At 42.8% G+C, this 13,545-nt stretch overlaps 1 protein-coding gene across 2 annotated transcripts in view; it reads left to right on the top strand.

The window, feature by feature from the left end:
* Raly (RALY heterogeneous nuclear ribonucleoprotein) overlaps window positions 1-13,545 on the top strand; it is a 73,556-nt gene that overhangs the window by 58,119 nt on the left and 1,892 nt on the right. The window contains exons 3-8 of one of the 2 annotated variants that reach the window (XM_038331727.1): window positions 5,616-5,880; window positions 8,257-8,329; window positions 8,476-8,523; window positions 10,517-10,683; window positions 12,375-12,488; window positions 12,640-12,893. In XM_038331727.1, the coding sequence (XP_038187655.1) occupies window positions 5,625-5,880; window positions 8,257-8,329; window positions 8,476-8,523; window positions 10,517-10,683; window positions 12,375-12,488; window positions 12,640-12,893 (912 nt within the window). In that variant the 5' untranslated portion in view covers window positions 5,616-5,624. The remainder of the gene's footprint in view (window positions 1-5,615; window positions 5,881-8,256; window positions 8,330-8,475; window positions 8,524-10,516; window positions 10,684-12,374; window positions 12,489-12,639; window positions 12,894-13,545) is intronic. The other variant, XM_038331728.1, reaches the window with a different exon arrangement.

Genomic DNA, 13,545 nt, shown 5'->3' with positions numbered 1-13,545 from the left:
AATCACATGACTTGTCAGGTCACATGAACAGCTAAGCCACAGCGGAGCCTTATGGATCTGTAGCCAGTTCAGCTTGCACTTCCATGCTTTTAGAAGCCTTCTGTGGTTGGCTAGATGAGAGCTGAAGTTCCTCATGGGAGTGGAAATTGTCAGTGCTACTTGAAATTAGTTCTGTGTGGCCAGTAGTGATCATTTGGGCAGTGTTAATGAGTGGGGGCCTGATGAGTTTAATGAGATTAATAGATGTTCTGTCATCCATGGGTGCCTGGTAACCAGAATCTCTGTGCTAAAAAGAGTCCCTAGACTGACCCATCTAATTGCTTAGCTTTTTCCAGAGATAGTCTATCACTGATGGCTATTTACCAACTTGCTGCCCTAGAGTTATCTCAGGGCAAAGGCAGGAAGATGAAGCCAGAAGTAACCCAACATGACTGGCTAAAACTGACTAAGCAGCATCAGGCAACAAGACCAAGAATAGCAGCCCCTTCTTAGAGGTGAATATTCCATGAGGAACAGGTTTAGTCCTGGGCAGGTTTAAACACTCGGCTTAATTTAATCCAAGATTAGGATTGAAGCCTAATGAGGGAGTCATGGCTGAATCAGAGTCAGGTCTACAGATAATCTGTAGAATGTCAGGTCCCCACACTGGCTGTTTACCTTACATAAATCATATAACTTAAAAAACTGCAGTCTTTAAAAGGGATTGGGGGGATGACTAGCAATGATATTATTTTAGTCCTTTTGTGATTCTATGACAAAATTGTTATTTTATGAACAATAAATTTATTTCTTCAAGTTCTAGAGTTCAAAATGAAGGTATCTGGTAAGTGTGCTTGGTTCCAGGGCAAGTCTTTTTGTTCTCATCTTACATTGTGGAAAGGGAAAGGTAGTTCTCAGGTTCTTTATATTATAAAGATACTAAAACCCATTTATACAGAGTTGGCTCTTATGCCCTAATAACCTTCTAAAGACTCCATTGTCTTCTGTCCTTAGATAACCCTGGTGTTATTTGAGTGGTTTAGAAAGAAAGTTGCTGTCAATGATAAGGATAACCATTTCTGGAGAAAGCTAAGCAGTTTGCCCATAAGTTCTGCTGCTTCTGTGGCTCAGCTGCTCTTGGTTACCAGGCAGCGAGGGATGGGCAGAAGGCCTCTTGATCTATCTCTTAAACTCTTGGAATTAGATTTCAATATAGAATTTGAAGGAAGAATGAGATTCTAAATGCCTTACAGACAGACATCTATGGCATTCACAAAAGTCCTATGCAAATTGAAGAATTGTACAAGGGGGGGAGGAAAAGGGGGTTGGTGTGTGGGTGTGGGTGTGTGTGTTTGACTCAGATGAATATTCTTGCCCTAGAAATTATTACCTCAAGAATTTTTCCGCACACAATCTGGCCCCTGTAGATGCCTACTTTTTTGTTCTGTTTTGTTTTTGTTTTTCAGTCAGACAAACCTGAATTCCAGTTGTGGCTTTGTTTTATTAACTAATTACTTTGTCTCATTTTCCTATTTAGAAAACAAATCTTATGTGAAGGTTAAATGGGAAGAGATGTATGAAGCACTGGTACTCAGAATCAGAGGCTCTTTTTACTGCAGTGAATTTGGGGAGATTCTCAGTTACCAAAAATTTAGGAGTTGTCCATACTTTTTAGGACTTTTGTATGTTTGCAAAGCTCTCCTCCCACCCCCAAGTGTTGGCTTTGTGTTCTAGAACATAGTTTCTGCCTGAAATGTTTGAACTTGGGAAAATGGTCAATTTTTTTTTTTTTTTTTTGCCAAATTTTCTTTCTTACTAACTTGAAGAAGCTGCCCCATCCCTTCGAGCTGTAATTGCATTTCAAAGCCTTTGTTCCTGGTGGGATTTAATTAGTAAGGCTCCAGCTTTTAAGCAGTTGTTTGTCTAGCAAGTGAAAGTGAAGACAGTGGCCTAGGAGGCAGTCCCTCTAGTTTCCTCCAGCATAGCAGTGTTTTTGAGATGCTGTCTTTGTTTTTTGTTCCATGCTTTCCTGAATTCCCATCTCACTTAAAGGAAAAATAGGATACAAAAATCCTGATCTTATGGGGTATGATAGCATCCCTGTAATTTCAGCACTTGGGAAGTGGAAAGTAGGGAGACTTCAAGGCCAGACTGAGCTATATGAGACTTTGTCTTTAAAGAGAGGTGGGAGAGAGGGGCTAGGAGGGATGGAGTGGGAGAGAGGATATCAAAGGGCCAAGGCAAAACACAACAAAAAACCCTAGACTTAGAGCTAGAGGACATCCCAACCCAAGCTGTTCTGTAGTATTCTGGCCAGGTTCTTCTCCATTATTTTATTTTATTTTATTTTTTGCCACGGTAAGAACATAAAAACAAAGTTCCAGCTAATCTGTCATTACAGATTTCTCTAATAACACATGTGGTTGTTGTATGACCTCTGCCCTCCCCATGCTCCCACCCACCTCTCCTCAGTTGTATTGTTAAAAAAAAAAAAGTCTTGGAGTTTTGGGTACTTTGCTCTTAGTCACACAGTTTATAAAGCAAGGTTTGCCTCGCAGTAGGGAATAGTTTATCAAATGAGATAGTTTTTTGCTGAAATGGATATTGATATTTTTAGGATTCCCACTCTGAGACATGTTAATCTTGAAAAATCCAGAAAGAGGCTAGATGTGGTGGCACATGCTGTTGATCCCAGCACTTGAGAAGCAGGAGGGTCTGGAGTTTGTCATCACCCATGGCTATATAGCCATTCAAAACCAGCCTTAGTTACTTGTTACTTTGTCTTTTTTAAAAGGTCAGAGGAATAAAGGGGGAAATATAAAAGAGGGATATTTATTAAGTTGGGGGTTGTTAGTTTGTGAGGGTGGGCGTTTGGACCAGACCAGCAAACCAGACCTGAAAGCTAGGCTTTATGGCATACACCTCTGTGATACGATTCAAATGTTCTACAACTCCCTAGACATGTGTCTGTCCTCTTGGGCTTAGAATAGCATACAGCCTACATACCAAAGTATCCTGCAATACTTAAATTCAGCTGGGAGGATATAGATTGAGAGTTTGAGATTGGGGTACCAGAACATGTTCATTTAGCAGCCACATGCATAAACTTTGTGTGTCCTTTCCACAGAGCAGAACTAGGCGACACAGTTGACTCTTGACTCGTGGTATCCTAAGAATGTGCTCCATCTGCTCATGACTCTCATTGAGGGTGGTCCCACTAGCAGTGGTGTTAATAGAATAGACAGATATATGGGTTGTACTAATATTTGATCTTGTAAAAGCCTCCACAGTTTGCAAGGTTCTTTTATATTTATTGTCCCAAAGCTCAAGTGAGTTGAGAAAAGATTGGCAGGGCCAAACCCGAAAGACTTCTCCAGTAAACCAGTGAGTGCTAATCTCTCCACAGTGCTACACAAGGGTACTCAGTGAATGCTTTCTCCTTATAGCATGTTAGACACTCCTAGCAGTCTGAGGGAACCCACTACTGCCTGTCTTTGTCAGGTAAACGGCAGAGCCAGCAGCTATTGCATCTGAACTACCATCTCTGCCTTCCCTCTTTTCTCCGTCCACGCTCTAGGCCTGGCTGGCTTTCTCCTGCCAAACAAAGTGGCATCTCTGCATAATTTTGAGCAGGATCAATCACCTAGTGTCACATAGGCAGCTTATAGTTTCTTTGTATTTGTGGAGGGACACAGAATTAACCTTTGAATGACTTACCGTCCAGGTAGGAGGATTGTTGTAACTGAAAAATGGGGACCATTAAACATTTCCTATTGCTTATGGAGAGTGTATTTGGTGTGTTCATGGGTATCTCCTTGTGTCCTTCACTGATTTGTAAATGTTAGTGTAAAAGTAAACTTAGTAATGAGCCAAGTCAGTTCTAAAGCTCACACCAGCCTCTTCCTTAGCAGCAAGATAAGCTTTGAGACCTTGCTTTAGGATAGTACAAAAAGATTACACATTTCTTCAGCTTGCAGTCTTAATTTTCTGGGGGGAAAAAGTCGTTCCCCCCCCCCCCCCCCCCGTATTAGGTAGAATAATCAGGCAGGCTGGTGAAGGTTTTTATATATTTTGCTTAGAGACTATTTAGTACCTTTTGAAATTGCCCTAGAATATGAGATTGGAGTTGCACACAGAACACAGGGCCAGTAAGTACAAATGCCAAGACGAAACCGCAACTTTGCTTGCTAGAATTAACATCTCTTGGGGCTTATGCCAAAGTGCAGCTGTTCTGCAGAGGGGCTCTGTGGGGTACAGATTTTTTTTCCCCCTTTCAGAGACCAAGTCTAATTAGCTGGCCTGAAATTTACTGTGTAGACCAGGTTGGCCTTGAACTCACCTGCCTCTGCCTCCTGAGTGCTAGGATTAAAGGCATGCTCCAAAGTCATCAACAGGACTTATATTTTAAAAAGTCAAGTATAGGGGTTTGCACTTGTAATAGAAGTGCTAGAAGAAGCAGAGGTAGGCTTACTGGTTAGCGAGGTCAGCCTACTTAGTGAAGATTAAAAAGACAGTCTCACAAAACAAACAAGCAGGCAGACTGTACCTGAGGCATGATAATTCAGTTTGTCTACTGACCTGCATATAGACACACGTACGAGAGGAGTTGCAAACTCGTTTATAAACTGAACTGATTTTGAATCAGTATAAAGTGAATAACTAATAAATTAAATTACTAAAGACTTAGTAATTTAAATTACTAAAGACTTACTTAGGTAAATTTGTTATCTTAACTATTTAAATTGGCTTTAACTCTAGGAGGCAGTGATGAAACTGACAGAAATGGGCTTTAAAAGTGTTTAAATGCAGGTTAACAAGCTTTAAAAAAGCTGAGTCTCAGTTTCTGGTAAAATAATCTATATATTCATCCACAAGTTTTTGGGATCAGTCAGTATTATATGCTACCCTTAGCCTACAGTAAGTGCATCTTTTGTAGAGTGGCTGGCACAATAAAGACTTTATTGACTGGGTTTGTAAAGATGAGGTACATCTAGATCAGACTAAGCAATTTTTATAATGGGGGCTTCTCTCCAGCAAAAATCCCTTGAAATAGCTTATGTCCTCTTTGTTATGGCTCTGCATTGAAGGAACAGAAATGCTGTAGAAAAATACTAAATTTAGTTTTTAAACGGGGTAACATTTGTGATAAATATTTTAAAAGATAAAGGGTTTAAGAAAAATGGAGTCAGGGCTGGAAAGATGGCTCTGGCTGGCTGTTCTTCCAGAGGACCCGGATTTTACCCCCAGCACTCACATGGTGGCTCGCAGCTCTCTGTAACTTCTAGTTTCCTGCCGAAAAACACCAATGCTAATTAAAAAATGGAGTCAAGAGGCTGGTTAAAACCAGCCTTGCTGTTGACTAGCATTTTGAACTTCCAGTGTTGGTTTTTCCCATGTGAGTGAATATGTAAAATAAGGGAATATTGTAAACCATCTAGTATAAGACTAGCAGCCAGGAAGTGGCAACTGTTGATAATGTAACAAGAAAACAGGCTACAGGGACAGGGAGGATGGGTGTCATAGGGATGAGAATGTGAGCAAGGCAAGGAACAATCCAGGTTAGTCACGATATGGGCCACGAACATTCCCCCAGCCTAGCCTGGGAGCCCAGTTTCACATTGGCATTATCTTTTCAGGTGGATACCATGTCCTTGAAGATTCAGACCAGCAATGTAACCAACAAGAATGACCCCAAGTCCATCAACTCTCGGGTCTTCATTGGAAACCTAAACACGGCTGTGGTAAAGAAGTCAGATGTGGAAACCATCTTTTCCAAGTATGGCCGTGTGGCTGGCTGTTCTGTGCACAAAGGCTATGCTTTTGTCCAGTATGCAAATGAGCGCCATGCCCGGGCAGCTGTGCTGGGAGAGAATGGACGAGTGCTGGCGGGACAGACTCTGGGTAAGTTACCCTCTGCTGTCCTCTATGTAGCTACTGTCTGGGATTTTATGATTTCAACGTATATAAGTTATGTTTGTAATTCTTAAATGAGTGCCTATAAGGGATTATTAGAGAGGCCTCTTTTCTCCTGTCTTTGCTTTCCCAATGAGTCCTTTTTAAAAAAATATTTGTGTTTCTGGATATGATGGCTTGTGCCTTTAATCCCAGCCAGAGGCAAGTGGATCTCTGTGAGTTTAGGGCCAGCCTGCTCTACAGAGTGAGTTCCAGGGCAACCAGGCCTGCACAGGGGGATCCTGCCTCAAAACAAACAAACAAACAAACAAGGTTTGTATACACGTACACATGAATATGTAAATCATGGCTCCTGTGTAGAGAGACGTCAGAGGACAGCTTTTATGGAGTTGGTTCTCTGTTCCCACCTTTATGCAGGTTCTTAGGATCAGACTCAGGCCATCAGACTTACTAGACAAAACCTTTCTCCCTGTTCTTCATAGCCTCTTTTTTTTTTTTTTTTTTTTTTTTTTTTTTTTTTTTTTTGTTTTTTTTTTTTTTTTTGGTTTTTCGAGACAGGGTTTCTCTGCAGCTTTAGAGCCTGTCCTGGAACTAGCTCTTGTAGACCAGGCTGGTCTCGAACTCACAGAGATCTGCCTGCCTCTGCCTCCCGAGTGCTGGGATTAAAGGCGTGCGCCACCACCGCCTGGCTCAGATTTTGTTTTTTTCTGAGACAGGGTTTCTCTGTATCTTTGGAGTCTATCATGGGACTTGCTCTGTAGACCAGGTTGGCCTCAAACTCAGAGATCTCTAGCCTCTGCCTCCCAACTGCTGGGATTAAAGGTGTGCGCCACCACCACCCGGCTTCCTCCCAAATCATACCCACCCATCTAATTTTGTTTTTTTTTTCCCCTCTTTCTCTCAAAGAAAGATATGAATAAAAACAAAGAAAATTAAATAAGCCACAAAACAAAACAAAACCCCCAGAGAGATAAAAATGAAGCAAAAAGCCCCCCTCCAGGAAAAACAAACAAAAAACCATGAATTTAGTTTTGTGTTGGCCAACTCCTCCTGGGCAGGGGCCTGCCCTGGTACGTGATAGACCCAACTGGAGCAAACTAATTTTTCTTTTGCTGGCAGATATCAGTTGAAAATAACTTTTTGTTTAGGAGTAGGGACACTTCGTTCAATTAACCCCTTTAAGTGCTACAACCTGGTTGGGCTCGAACCTGTGTAGGTCCTATGTGTGCTGCCACAGCCTCTGAGTTCAGATGTGCATTAGTCCTGTTGTGTCTGGAAGACATTGTGTCTTTGAAATCATCTATCACTTCTGGCTCCGGGGGCCTTTTCACCTCCTCTTCTACATAGATCAGTGTGCCTTGAGGGGAGTGGTTTGATGAAGACATCCTATTTAGAACTCACATTGTTCAGTCCTGGGTGTCTGTCTTTTAATTCCTGTCTATTGCAAGAAGCAGCTTCTCAGATGGATGTGGGTTGAGCAATGCACTCACTGATCCACCGTCATAACATCTTAATAACAAGCTTTATGGGTCCAGTTAAAAGCAAAAAGGAACAAAATGGACTAGTATATCCTGTTACCCCAATATTTAGAAGATATTGGTTAGAATTCTTTCTAAAAGCTGTGAGGAGCTGTGAACACAAGGACTAAAGGGAAGGCATGTGCTCTTGGCATTATTGATTACATACATATGAAGTAACTGTTGTCTACCTCACAGTGTTTTTATGTGTGTATGTGTGCATGCGTGCTTGCTTGCTCGCTCACATACTTTGTATAGAAGTATATCTATATGTGTGTATTAGTGAATATGAGATGTGTAGATGTGATTGAATGTGTAGAGAATGTGAGCACATAGTTTTACATGTATATGTATAATGTGTGAGAATATTTGAGTGTGGAAGCAGATGTGCTTATATTTTTTATTGAATATTTCTTATAGGCTAAGCACTATGGTAGGCATAAAGATGTTTAGTGTAATACCCATAAGTATTCATTGGCTTCTTTGCCTATAGGCAGCCTGATTACCCTTGAATATAAGGGTTATTTATCTATGTATATGACTTTCTTACCTGGATATGTATATAATATATGAGGGTGTGTATGTGTTCATATATATCTGATTTATATGAACGTACTTGAAGTATGTATTGAAGACTTATGTATGTATTAGAATGTATATGAATATACAACTAGGCATATCTCTGTGATGTCCTAGTATTCTTCTAATGTTTGAAAATTAAATGAAGACCTTTGGATACCTCAGTTCCATGTGTGCATTGTGTAACTACATGGAGGCATGATGATGATATGTGTGGGCATATTGTTGTCATGTCAGCATTCCAACTCTGCTTCTTCCCTCCACACAGACATCAACATGGCCGGAGAGCCCAAGCCCAATAGACCCAAGGGGCTAAAGAGAGCAGCAACTGCCATATACAGGTGAGGCTCTATGGTTTTTTGTCTGTATTGGTTGGGTTCCTCTTTTCACAGAGGGTGTAAATGCTGATAGTGACAGTGCTGAGTTTAGAATTCAGGAAGACATTTGGAGAAGTGGGCTGAGTGGCCATCTCCCTTTGTTTTCCCAGTGGCTACAGCTTTGACTATGATTACTATCAAGACTACTTCTATGCCAGGTGAGCAGGGAAGGGGCATGTCTAGGCATTAAATACCCAAACTGGAAGGGTCTTAAGAGATTGCTGGTATAGCACACAAAGTCCTGATTGGGAACTGAAGCACAGAAGTGTGAATGGGTCTTTGCTTCAGGATTGCTTCACAAATCAGAGACAGAGCTAGGACCAGAGCACTTACTGTCAGACCAAACTTTCACACTCTGACTGCCTTGCCTCTTTCTAGTCCTATAATGTAGGGGAGTGTATAGCTTAAGGATGAACACAGCTGGCTAGCTGGGGCACAGAAGCAGTCCCAGTGCTTTCACAGGTAGTTCTTGAGCCCTTAAACTGTTCAGTCTCACCCAGCCAAAATGAAAGCTTACGGATAGTTTGATCTGACACTTAGGACTAAGAGGCCACAGTTATTTGGAGGCCTGAATTAGTCCCTGATGGGTTGTGATCTGCCTTCTATCCCCAGTCAGTCCTACCTAGACTTCAACCTTGAAGTCTATTTCAGAGGCCTCAGCCACATTTGTTGAGAACAGTTTTAAGAACTCATTATCCTTCTACATCTGCCTGTTGAGTGCAGAGATTATAAGACTAACCACAATGCCAGCTTCTGGTCATATGCTTGACTAGTGGTTGTGGTAAAGATTAAATCAAAACCACTCCTTCCTTCTCCAGACATTCTAAGGAAAACACCTTTTCTGAACCATGGTCTCTGCTGTGCGTGTTCAGGAAATAGTGTGGTACAGTGGAAAGTCTTACAACTGGAAGTCAGGAGAATTGCATGCTGATCTCAGCCAAGTCACTGAATGGGTTGTCTATCTTTGGGCAAAATACTAGCCAGTGAGATAGGCTTCTACCAAATGATCTCTCAGGCCTCCTGAAGCTCTTGAGATTGACTGGTTCAGTGATTTCTGACCAGGGTCAAAGCCATCACCTCCCCATGTGGGTCAGGGATTGGTTCATTCCCAGAGACTGATCCCTAGCTGTTACGCTTTGAACAAGAGCACCAAAAAATGGAACCTTGAGTTTCTTGGTGATGGCAGGTATTATGACTCCAAAAAGTAGTTATAGAGTATATCCCTGACACGGCTGTGGTTCCTTTCAGAGCCGAGGTTAAAGCAGATGTGGCGGGACAGTTCTCCTACTCAGCCTTCAGTCTCTGTCTCATTTTCAGGAAGAGAAGCCCTTCTGGAGAGGACCAGGTTATAAGTTAGAGTAACAGCAGATAGCCTGGGAGCTTTGGGTCTAATTTATTACCCACCCTTTAAATACTGTTGAGTGCTTGACCCATATCTCTGAAGTATAAAAGGCATTGAAGTGGTCAAAAAGAAAAAAAGGGTTTTAGCTGGGCGGTGGTGACACACGCCTTTAATCCCAGCACTTGGGAGGCAGAGGGAGGTGAATCTTTGTGAGTTCAAGGCAAGATCCAGGACAGTTACACAGAGAAACCCTACCCTGTCTTGGGGTCAGGGGTGGGGAGAAAAAAGGGGCTTAGAGTCTGAGGCTATGGTTGAGTGTGTATCCAGCTTTTGCCTGTCATACTTTCTCAAGTGTTTTAAATCAGGTTCTCATGCTCTACCCTTACTGCACACTTAGGTAGACAGCGAACTTGGACACTCGCTCATTAAGTAGATGAGAAAATCAAGGTTCAAGGGTTGGCCACCTGTTTTCAAACCTCTGTTTCCAGGTGGGGATTTAGGCTTTGACATTTACAGATTGATCAAAGGTTGGGGGTGGTAGTTATCTGAGTAGAAGGCAAGTCTAGATGTCAGTCTCTTGAGACTGGGCATCCATACTGCTTCTCCTGGCCTGACTGGGGATAAGGTGGAAATAGTAAGGCTTTCATTAGACTTTAGCATCCAGTAAAGAAAGCCCCTTTCATACCAGGGCTCGCTGAAAGCAGATACTTCTTTCTGGCCCTTTCAGGTTAGACGAGTAAAGCTAGTGTTGTAGTGCCTCCTGGTGGTCACAGGCCATGCTGCAGCCTCTGTTTTATTTGCCTTTGCAGGCTGTTTGATTATCGAGGCCGCCTTTCTCCAGTGCCTGTGCCCAGGGCAGTCCCGGTGAAGCGACCTCGTGTCACGGTTCCTTTGGTTCGCCGTGTCAAAACTACAATACCTGTCAAGCTCTTTGCCCGTTCCACAGCCATCACTACTGGCTCAGCCAAGATCAAGTGTGAGTAGACTCCTTCCTCCCTCCCTCCCTCCCTCCCTCCCTCCCTCCCTCCCTCCCTCCCTCCCTCCCTCCCTCCTTCCTCTCTCTTTCTCTCTTTCATTTTTATTTTTATTTTGAGACAGGGTCTTACTGTGTATCTCTGGTTGGCTTGGAATTCACCATGTAAACCAGACTGACCTAAAACTCATAGAAATTCTTCTACCTCTGCCTCCTGGGTGCTGGAATTAAAGATGTGTGCCACCACATCCTGGTGACATCTATCAGCCTTTCCAGATTGTTGGATCTTGAACCCCTTTGGGGTTGTATATCCTGCATATCAGATATTTACATTACGATTCATAATAATAGCAAAATTACAGTTAAGAAGAAGCAATGAAATAAGTTTATGGTTCAGGTTTACTATAACATGAGGAACTATATTAAAGGGTTGCAGCATTAGGAAGGTTGAGAAGCACTGCTCTAGATGTTTTGGGTTTTATCACTAAAATGATAGAATCACATTTTTAGCAATTGATTTTTAAAATTTTAAACTTTAGTTTCTTTTTGTTTTTCAAGACAGGGTTTCTCTGTGTCACAGTCCTGGCTGTCCTGGCACTCACTCTGTAGACCTGACTGGCCTCAAACTCAGAGATCTGCCTGCTTCTGACTCCAAGCCACCACTTTGTTTTTATTTTATGTGTATGGGTGTTTACCTGCATGTGTACCTCTGCACCATGTATATTCAGTGCCTGTGGAGACTAGAAGAAGGGGAGGGATCCTCTGGGACTGGACAGTTGTTACAGTTTTTTGTTGTTGTTTTTTTTTTTGTTTTGTTTTGTTTTGGTTTTGGTTTTTTGAGACAGGGTTTCTCTGCAGCTTTTTTAGAGCCTGTCCTGGAGCTAGCTCTTGTAGACCAGGCTGGCCTCGAACTCAGAGATCCGCCTGCCTCTGCCTCCCGAGTGCTGGGATTAAAGGCATGCGCCACCACTGCCCGGCTCTCCTGATCATTACCAATAACAACTTGCAACCCCCTGCACCCCAACCCCCCAAAATGACAAATATCCATAACCCATGAATGACCAAAACATCCCACCCTACCTCTTTGGGATGTGGGTGTCGTATTCTTAAATATACTTCATTCCTATGCTGTGGGATAATGCTCTTGTACACTGTAAAGATTTGTCATTCATATTAATTTAATAAAATGCTGATTGGACCGTAGCCAGGCAGGACATATTAGGCGGGGCAAGCAAACTAGGACAATTCTGGGAAGAGGAAAGGCAGAGAGTCAGTCACCAACCAGACACAGAGGAAGCAAGATGAGAATGCCACATGGCTAAACATAGACAAGAATTACAGGTGAATTTATATCATAAGAGCTAGTTAGTAATAAGCCTGAACAATAGGCCAAACAGTTTATAATTTAATACAAGCCTCTGTGTTTATTTGGGACTGAATAGCTGTGGGACTGTGCAGGACACAAACTAACATCTATATACTATTCATCTGTAATCCCTATAGGATTGGGAGTTCTAGGCCAGGTTCCTATGTATGGATTGGTCACCCCTGGAGATCTTGGTTCTCTCAAGAAGAGATCTTTTCCCTTAGCAGGAAAAGACCCAAAAGAGAATGGCCTCCCTAGCTGACAGAATGAAGCTAGGTTTTGTTTGCATCACCCCTAAGTGATAACCCTGTCTCCTTTCCACTTGCAGTAAAGAGCAGCGAGCTACAGACCATCAAAACAGAACTGACACAGATCAAATCCAACATTGATGCCCTATTGGGTCGCTTGGAACAGATCGCTGAGGAACAAAAGGCCAACCCAGGTCAGCTTTTGGGAAGATGGTATCCTCAAGGGTTAGGAACTTGAAGTTCCAGGGCCCTAAGACCTGCTGTATAGTGACTAGCTTTCACTAAGGTGTGCTGAGTAGCTTCTCTAGCTGATTAGTTCCTTTTCCACTTCTTTTATCCTTCAAGATGGCAAGAAGAAGGGCGACAGCAGCAGTGGTGGAGGAGGTGGCAGCAGTGGTGGAGGCAGCAGTGGCAATGCTGGTGGTAGCGGCGGCGGCAGTGGCAATGCCAGTGGTGGCAGTGGCAGCTGCAGTAGCAGCAGCCGGCCACCAGCCCCCCAAGACGACACAGCTTCTGAGGCAGGCACACCCCAAGGAGAAGTCCAAACTCGAGATGATGGTGATGAGGAGGGACTGCTAACACATAGTGAGGAAGAACTGGTAAGGGCCTGGCTAGCTGTGTGTGACTTGGAAGGGCTGGGGCTGTTCCCCCTGTGAGCTCATTCCTTTTTGCTTTTCAGAGTGTCAATCCTATGAGGATGGGGAAGAATGAGTGAGCAGTGTATCGCTCACTGTTTGAGCTGCTGATTAGAAGTCCCACTGTAGACTGGGGCAGGCCTCAACAGAGCCCAGGGTCCAATCTGTCTTCTACTCTAAGTGTATTGAAGAGAATTGGGCCTAAGAATTACACACAGCCTCACAGGGAGGAAAGCCAATGGAAGACAGGAATTTTAATTTCACATGAGAATTTTCTAAAAAGCTATTGCCTTTCAAGCGTCTAGCAGGCTGTCTCTTAAAGGAATGAACTCCTGTATATACTGGAAGTATTCAGAGTGAGGTTAGGAGCCATGAGAGTGGGCCTAAATTGTGTGAAAAGGTCCAACCAATTCTTTCAAAATTCCAGATGCCTGTTACAGTGTGTTTGCTGCTTGTTTAGTGAACACTGAATTGAATATCACACTTTGTAACTTAACAACCTTAACAATAGTCTTGAACTACACATTACATTAGAATGGCCACATTTACCCTGAAGAAGCTAAAGCTCAGAGTTACCAAGTACTGCTCAGAACCTTACAGCAAGTAAGAGCAAACC

The sequence above is a fragment of the Arvicola amphibius genome, chromosome 5, assembly GCF_903992535.2.
Source record: "Arvicola amphibius chromosome 5, mArvAmp1.2, whole genome shotgun sequence".
NCBI classification, from domain to species: domain Eukaryota; kingdom Metazoa; phylum Chordata; class Mammalia; order Rodentia; family Cricetidae; genus Arvicola; species Arvicola amphibius.
This window is presented reverse-complemented; position numbering and strand designations above follow the sequence as displayed.